Source organism: Oncorhynchus mykiss, chromosome 4, assembly GCF_013265735.2.
Source record: "Oncorhynchus mykiss isolate Arlee chromosome 4, USDA_OmykA_1.1, whole genome shotgun sequence".
NCBI classification, from domain to species: domain Eukaryota; kingdom Metazoa; phylum Chordata; class Actinopteri; order Salmoniformes; family Salmonidae; genus Oncorhynchus; species Oncorhynchus mykiss.
Window position 1 is genome coordinate 14,909,850 of NC_048568.1, and position 8,649 is coordinate 14,918,498.

The 8,649-nt window shown below is 47.6% G+C and overlaps 1 protein-coding gene across 14 annotated transcripts in view; it reads left to right on the forward strand.

Annotated features, from left to right (window-relative positions):
- The window catches only part of LOC110522153 (TGF-beta-activated kinase 1 and MAP3K7-binding protein 2), a 72,091-nt gene that overhangs the window by 61,313 nt on the left and 2,129 nt on the right, over positions 1-8,649 (forward strand). The window contains exons 2-7 of one of the 14 annotated variants that reach the window (XM_021600291.2): positions 524-722; positions 828-2,535; positions 3,784-3,944; positions 4,637-4,727; positions 7,089-7,184; positions 7,565-7,666. In XM_021600291.2, coding sequence (XP_021455966.2) covers positions 621-722; positions 828-2,535; positions 3,784-3,944; positions 4,637-4,727; positions 7,089-7,184; positions 7,565-7,666 — 2,260 coding nt within the window. In that variant the 5' untranslated portion in view covers positions 524-620. Of the gene's footprint in view, positions 1-523; positions 723-827; positions 2,536-3,783; positions 3,945-4,636; positions 4,728-7,088; positions 7,185-7,564; positions 7,667-8,649 lie in introns of those variants that run through there. The other 13 variants (XM_021600293.2, XM_021600294.2, XM_021600295.2 and 10 more) reach the window with 13 other exon arrangements.

The window sequence follows — 8,649 nt, forward strand, 5'->3', positions numbered from 1 at the left end:
CGTGTGCAGATTGCTACAGTTCTGGGAGCTACTGTTTGGGTCCGCTCTGTCCTTAATAAGACAATGTTGACGTTAAGATCGGTTGGAAAGGCTTTTGCTTCCTCAATAGTCCGAGGTGGTTTCCTACTCTTTTATTAAGATGATTTTGGGGAGGGGAGGGGCTGTGAAAATGAAAGCCTTTCCTATTTTAAAAAGGATTTCTGAAATATTGTTTTGAGAGCTCCCCCCACCGTGATGAAACAGGCGACCTCAACATGTCTGACTGGTGTTTTTTCACCAGTATGAAGTTTGAATAGGCTGCTGTGTGCTCCCTCCTTCCCTGTCACTGCGTCACGCATAGGCCTACCTTGTCATTAACATACTTTCAAAACACAGACTGGTACCGGTACAGTACACACTGTCTCTTTACTCTGTGTAGACCAAGAGAGGGTGTGTATGAGAATAGTAGGGAAACCCAGAAACTGCTACATGTGTGTGTGTTCAGTTACAACTGGGGCGACTAACCGAAGCGTCTGTTTTCCAGAAGATGCTCAAGTTGTGGCTGAGGTGCTGCCACCACTGAGGCGTCGTCAGTGTGCTGAACGGAGCGAGCAGAGCAGTCCTGACCTGGCAGTACACGAATGGCCCAGGGAAGCCACCAGATTGACATCCGGGTTTTGCACGACCTGCGCCAGAAGTTCCCTGAAGTTCCAGAGGGTGTTGTTTCCCAGTGTGTTCTGCAGGTGAGTCTGGGGTATCCTCCTTTCCAATCCGTAGGTTTTACCCACCAAAATATATTTAGCTGATATATCACAAATTACTGATTTTGAAGCTTCTCTTTTCCTCAGAACGACAACAATTTGGACGCCTGTTGTGAGTACCTGTCTCAGGTGAGCCCGGGGTACTTGTACAGCGAAGGAGGAAACCTCAGCAACAACGACGACCCCAGCTTCATCAGGCTCCGCAATCACATGACCCAGCTGAACCTGGGCCTGCAGTCTCAGTTTCAAAATGTGCATGCGGCCCCGGGACGGGACGGCCTGAGGATGAACGGCAGCAGGACTCTGTCCCACAGCCTGAGTGACGGGCCCCTCCAGACAGGACAGACCCCCAACAGTGACTTCTTCCAGCAGGAGCCCCAGTCAGCCCCTGTGCAGGCACCCTCCAGCCTCAATGTGTTTGCCGTGATGGAGCCCACGCGCAAGCCCCAGCCGCCCCAGCACCTGGGACTCTACCAGCTGGGGGGCAAAGGGCAGTCCATGGGCCAACATGGCCAGCAGGCGCCCCGCTTCAACCCCATCACCGTCACCCTGGCCCCCAACATCCAGACGGGACGCAACACCCCCACCTCTTTGCACATACACGGCGGGCCCCATACACAATCCGGACTGAGCAGTCCACAGGGTAACTCTATCTACATCAGGCCTTATGTGACCCAGCCCGGCGGTACGACCCGGCAAAGCCAGCAGCAGCAGGCTGGCAGGGCCCAGTACAGCCCCACCTCCCAGCCCCAGCAGCAGATCTATCAGATCTCCCATCCCACTTCACTGCCTGGCTCCCGGACAGGCCCTTCCTGCCAGCAGCACCAGCACGGCTCCTCACATACCTCACAGCACCAGTCACAGGGCCACCAGACCTCCCATGTCTACATGCCCATCAGCTCCCCTACCAACCCACAGGCCCCCTCTATCCTCCAGGCCCCCTCTGGAGGTCAGGCCTCCTCCTCTGGTGCCTCGTCCTCGGTCATGCCCTCTGGCATGTCCTCCTTCAGCCAGTACAACATCCAGAACATCTCCACTGGACCGCGCAAGAACCAGATAGAGATCAAACTTGAATCTCCTCAGAGGAGCAACTCCACCACGACCACACTGCGCACCAGCAGCAGCTCCCGCTCCAACTCCTCCACCTCCTCCTCCTGCCCGTCATCCTCCTCCTCTGTCGGTGCAGCCCCTGGCACCACCACTACCCCCCTGTCCATCGGAGGCCCGGGCCTAAGCCGCAGCCAGCCCACTGTTTACATCTCTGCCAGCCCGCCCACCGCTGCTACTACCACCCCCTCTGACGAGGCCGTAATGGTCCCAACCGGCTCTCGCTCCCAGCCCAAGTTTTACATTACTGCTAATAACGATGACGGTGGAGGCAGAAATCCTCCAACCGTCTACATCTCTGCTCAACCTCCTCCGCACGGGTCGCAGGGGGCCCGGAATATGGGGGGCCAGGTGAGCATGGGCCCCGCCTACATCCACCACCACCCACCCAAGTCCCGCGCGTCTATGGGAGGGGCAGGCACGGCCACCTCGCCCAGGGTGGTGGTCACCCAGCCCAACACCAAGTACACTTTCAAAATCACAGTGTCCCCCAACAAGCCCCCAGCAGTGTCCCCTGGCGTCGTTTCCCCTACCTTTGAGGCCACCAACCTCCTCAGCCTCCCGTCAGACCACCATTTTGTGGAGCCAGAGCCCCATCATCTCTCAGACCCTCTGTCTGCATACAGGGAGAGGCCCAGCGAGCCACGCAGACTCAGCATGGGTTCAGACGACGCTGCATACACACAAGGTAAGACAGGATCAGGGTTACTAAAATCTCAGCCGTTAGCTGCTTTGCTTTGTCGACAGTCACGGTCTGTCACTAGGAAGTATAGACACTCACCCACAAACACACATCCGGATACAGTTAGTTGTGCAATTGTTTAAGTTGAACTATGGTATCCCTCAGTCACATGTGCAACAAAAGTCAAGTGGCCAAAGAGACATAACATCCACTTTTGAGAATAACTTTCCCCCATGACAGTAAGGAATAGAATGCATTTTTGTCCACCAGTAGTAAATGCCTTTTCCACTGCATTCTGCCAAGAAAGTCATTTGACTATTGCGTATCGTTTATGCCTGCTTTTAACTTTGATTTCCGTAATATTGACACTAATGCATTTTTTTTAAGCCAAATTGCATCGACGTTTGTCTCATTAAAAACCTCTTGGCCTTAAAACCCCTGCTTCATCTCAGCCTGATTTGAGGGAGCAGATGAATTGTTGAAGGTGACTCGCTTAGGGGAGGGGTGTGATTGGAGCATGAGTCGGCTGCTATAATGCTGGGTTTGCGCTGACAGCCCTTGGACTGCGGCAGAGTGAGTCAAATGTGTTGGAGCGCAGCGTTTCCTTTTTTGGACTTTGACTGGATTACGTGCGAGTCGGTGCCTGTGGCCTTTGCTAGACGCTTACTTGCTGCTGCGACTACTGTGGGGCTTCTCCTCTCTCTCCCCGGCCCTGAGGCTGTGCCTTCTGACCCTTATCTTTCACTGCAGCCCTCTACATGCATTCCTCGTCTGCCTGGAAAAACACAAAGCCTACTTCTGAGTGGTGGGGGGGGGGGGGGGTATTATGTTTGTTATTTACTTTGGTCTTTCTGTGTAGGGAATGAATGAATTAAAGCAGGGACGGCTAATTTCCTCATAGCATATAGCATGTTATGAATGCGTTATAAGACCAAGCATGTTATGAATGCGTTATAAGACAATATAACACTTCTTAGGATGTGTTTTGAGCAAGTTTTTCCCCGGGATCATTGTTCACTCCCCCAGAAGCCCTTTCTAAAATAGGCCATGAAATGAAGAACGATTATGCTACTGTATGATTCTTACTCAGCCCCACTGCACGTAGCGTTATTTCCAAAAGGGAAATGTATCTAGCTTTTGCGGTTCTTCAAACACACCATAAGCCTGTGCTGTAAGCATGTACTTCAGCAGTCAGAGATAAGCCATCTGTCTGTCCCCATGTCACAGGGTTAATGTGTACTATGTATCTTGTAGCCCTGTTGGTTCACCAGAAGGCCCGTATGGACCGGCTGTGGCATGAGCTGGAGTTAAAAAAGAGGACGCTGGAGAAGCTAAAAGAGGAGGTCAACGAGATGGAGAATGACCTGACTAGGAGACGGCTAGAACGATCCAACTCCCAGTCCCAAATCCCCTCGGTAAGTCCGCACAGACACTGCTCTCCCACTACACACACTACTCTCCCACAGAGAGATACTACAATGACGAGAACATCAATGTTCCTCTCCTCGTGTAGCAGCTGGATTCAACTGTGTTAGTAGAGGTCTTCGGCAATTTGACTCGACAATACGCTCCTGAGTCGCGTGGTGTATTTAATGTCTTTTCTAAGGAAACCATGATTCTTTGGGGCATTTCAAAAAACACACACCCTCCCTTTGAATTTTTTCACCCAATGTCAGGTTTACGTTAAGCGTGCAGCTATGGGTTTATTGAACTATATCAGACCGCAAATCAAGTGGTGCTCTGAGTTTTCTGTTGAATCAGCATTTTTTTGGAGTCAACTATCACTGTGTGTTAGTCAGGGCCGCGAAAAGAGGACGTGGAAGGTTAAAGTTAAAAGCCTGGAGTTGAACTCAGTAGCTCTTGTGTTTTCTGTGTATTCACTAGGCCAGGGAGACCTGGAGATAACTCTCTTCCTGACACTGTTAGCCCACTTGGCTCCGTGCACCTCCGTTGACTTATTACAGGCTTGTGTTGTGAGTCTGTACCGAACAGCATGTGCCGAGGCTCTCAGTCTCTCTACTCCTCCACTGTGCCTCATCAGCATACCATGCTGCTGTCTGCCTGTAAATGGCGGTTTATATGACCCTGTTTCCTTCTCTCTTATCAGATTGAGGAAATGCAGCAGTTACGATGCAAAAACAGGATACTACAGATTGATATCGACCTTTTAACCAAAGAAATCGATCTTCAAACAAGAGGTAGGCAGCTCGGCTTGGTTTCGTGGGGTGGGCTTTGTCAGCGTGCTTGCCGGTGTTGGGATGAACGTGACACCAGCTCTCTGTGTGTGGTGTGCATGCATGTGCTGTACGTCCAGTGTGTTCATGCCGTTTTAACGTGCTGTCTTTGTTGCTTTAAGATTGGCTCCTTCGTATAGCCCGGGTCGTCATATTTCATTGTTTAGTCATATTTCTGTATGTTATAATGGGTAGCTCTGTAGAGGGAGCGAGAGAGTCAGAGAGGGGAAACTAATGTGGACTACAACAGAGCGAAGCAGAGCGGGGAAGCATGACCTGTGTTCAGTCCAGCTGTACAGTAGTAGGTCTGTCTGCCTCTGCCAGGCCTGGTCTGGTCACATCCCCTCGGCACACGCAGTCAAGGTGCTGCCATTGTAATGTTAACTACCAGTTGTTTCCTGAATTGCATCCTGTTGCTGGTTGGTAACAAAGGATTTATAGCCCACCTGGCCGCTCTCCACGGCCAACAGGATTAATACACCAGCTAGCACAGTCACACAGGTTAATGGAGAATTTAAGGTAGCTCAGAATTGAATATGGCTTCTATTCAATAGATGGATTTGTGAAGAGTAAAGAGTCATGGCTTTGTTTTCTGAGTTCTTTATTTGTCTTTGTGTGTTAGACTGCAGTCTCTTGCTTTATTGGTCTGTGACTCCTACACAGTTGCTGCTGTATGTGTGACTGTTGCATGTACAGTTGAAGTCAGAAGTTTAAATACACTTAGGTTGGAGTCATTAAAACACGGTTTTCAACCACTCCACACATTTCTTGTTAACAAATTATAGTTTTGGCAAGTCGGTTAGGACATCTACTTTGTGCATGACACAAGTCATTTTTCTAACAATTGTTTACAGACAGATTATTTCACTTATAATTCACTGTATCACAATTCCAGTGGGTCAGAATTTTACATACACTAAATCGACTGTGCCTTTAAACAGCTTGGAAAATTCCAGAAAGGATGTCATGGCTTTAGAAGCATCTGATAGGCAAATTGACGTAATTTGAGTCAATTGGAGGTGTACCTGTGGATGTATTTCAAGGCCTACCTTCAAACTCAGTGCCACTTTTCTTGACATCATGGGCAAATCAAAAGAAATCAGCCAAGACCTCAGAAAAAAAATTGTAGACCACCACAAGTCTGGTTCATCCTTGGGAGCAATTTCCAAACGCCTGAAGAAACCACGTTCATCTGTACAAACAATAGTACGCAAGTATAAACACCATGGGACAACGCAGCCGTCATACCGCTCAGGAAGGAGACTTGTTCTGTCTACTAGAGTTGAATGTACTTTGGTGCGAAAAATGCAAATCAATCCCAGAACAACAGCAAAGGACCTTGTGAAGATGCTGGAGGAAACTGGTACAAAAGTATCTATTTCCAGAGTTAATCGAGTCCTATATCGACATAACCTGAAAGGCCGCTCAGCAAGGAAGAAGCCACTGCTCCAAAACCGCCATTAAAAAGCCAGACTACGGTTTGCAACTGCACATGGGGACAAAGATCATACTTTTTGGAGAAATGTCCTCTGGTCTGATGAAACAAAAATATAACTGTTTGGCCAGGGGGGAGGCTTGCAAGTCGAAGAACACCATCCCAGTGTTGGCACAGAGTTGGCAGCATCATGTTGTGGGGGTGCTTTGCAGCAGGAGGGACTGGTGCACTTCACAAAATAGATAGCATCACAATAAAGGAAAATTATGTGGCTATATTGAAACATCATCTCAAGACATCAGTCAGGAAGTTAAAGCTCATTCGCAAATGGGCCTTCCAAATGGACAATGACCCCAAGCATACTTCCAAAGTTGTGGCAAAATGACTTAAGGACAACAAAGTCAAGGTATTGGAGTGGCCATCACAAAGTCCTGACCTCAATCCCATAGAAAATGTGTGGGAAGAACTGAAAAGGCGCGTGCGAATAAGGAGGCTTACAAACCTGACTCAGTTACACCAGCTCTGTCAGGAGGAATGGGACAAAATTCACCCAACTTAAGCTTGTGGAAGGCTACCTGAAACATTTGACCCAGGTTCAACAATTTAAAGGCAATGCTACCAAATACTAATTGAGTGTATGTAAACTTCTGTGATAAAAGAAATAAAAGCTGAAATAAATAATTCTCTCTACTATTATTCTGACATTCTTAAAATGAAGTGATGATCCTAACTGACCTAAAACAGGGAATTTTTACCAGGATTAAATGTCAGGAATTGTGATGTATTTGGCTAAGGTGTATGTAAACTTCCAACTTCAACTGTATGTTTGTATGCTATGCGTACTGATGCTTTCAGTTTTGCTTATGATGTCTCTGTCCTGTTTGTCGCAGGACCCCACTTTAATCCCAGTGCAATTCATAACTTCTATGACAACATTGGATTCCTAGGTCCCGTCCCACCCAAACCCAAAGGTACTTTACGTGTTGGTAAGTTTAGGAAAGGTTGCATGGTCGCCTCTGGACAACCTCTTCCGCTTCCACTTTCCCCTCTCTTGGTGTTTCATGAATGAATATCTATTGATAATGGGGCTTGACATCTGTACTTGTGATGGTTTCTATCAGGGGTTATTTCTGTCTATCTGGGTAAACGTCTGCGTTGTTTAGATCATTCTCATCACGTATGTTACCTTTCATTCTAAGTGTTTTCATTCAAGTATCTGTAAAACCTGGCATCATTGGTGTTTTCATTCATACTTCCAGTGTTGTTTTCACCTTTGCATATGTCATCTTTGTTTTCATGCCATTCCTCGCCTCCGTCCGTCTCTTGCTTCATTCCTTCCCTCCATCCTGTGCTTGGGACCTGTCAGAGCCAGAGGGTCAGGGGACAGACGGAAGAATATTTAATGTCACCTCCACGCTAACCATGGAGCCCTCTTCTGCCCCTCCTCCTCCCGCTGCTCTCCCCCTGGGTTGGTACCTGTAGCTCTGTCCGTCTGTCCCTCTGTCTGTCCCAGTGGTCCAACCTCTCCCCTTTCCTCCGTCATACTGAGTCAGTCCTGTCCATCCAACCTGCACACCATAACAATCTTTCAACAGATGACCTTTACATAACGTTTTGCCATTTCATACTTAGAAAGCACCATTGACCACTAGAAAATAACTTGAGTCATCCCTTCAGCACATTTGTTGATGAAAGGTTTTCCTGTTATTTAAAAATTTGACAGGATTCTCTTAGCACTCGGATACTTTCTTAGCATTAAAAGGGCAATATGCAGTTGCTACATCCCATTTTTGGACTTAAAACTAATGGAAAAAAACTAATGATGTATATATAAAGGAATGATATATACCCATTGATTATTGAAGAATATAACTTATAAATGCCTCAGGAGCTTAGTTCAACTGTTGTACCCCATCAAAACTCAAAGAATAAGCTTGTTTTACTCCAATGTAAACACAGTGCATGTAAACAAACACTGTAGTCTCAACATGGTTAAATCTATCATTTTAATATCATCAATGGTCAGTACTTGCATCCATAGCTCTGTCTATGAATTTGAGAGTGGTTGTATTTCTCCAGGCCCATCCCTCTGCTTTTTACTGAAAAGCAGAGGGATGCTTTTATTGTTTCAACTGCGGCTTGCCCCTTTAATCATTTTCTTGTGCAATACACATCCTGGAGGGTAAAAGAACCACAGTGATTCAGCAACTACCAACAACTGCCAACTCAAACCATCAGTGGTGCAGTGACAAAATTCCATTTTTATTGCTGAAAAACAAACCAGCACGTTGATTGACACATTGATTCACCCTTGACAGTCTCAGAACACATTGATTGATGTTCATTGCCTGCAGCTGCCTGTATGTCTGTGTGTTTCTCTGTAGTCTGTTGGGTGACTAAAGCCTCTTTCTCTCCCCCTCTCTCTCTCTCTCTCTCTTTCCCTCCCCTCTA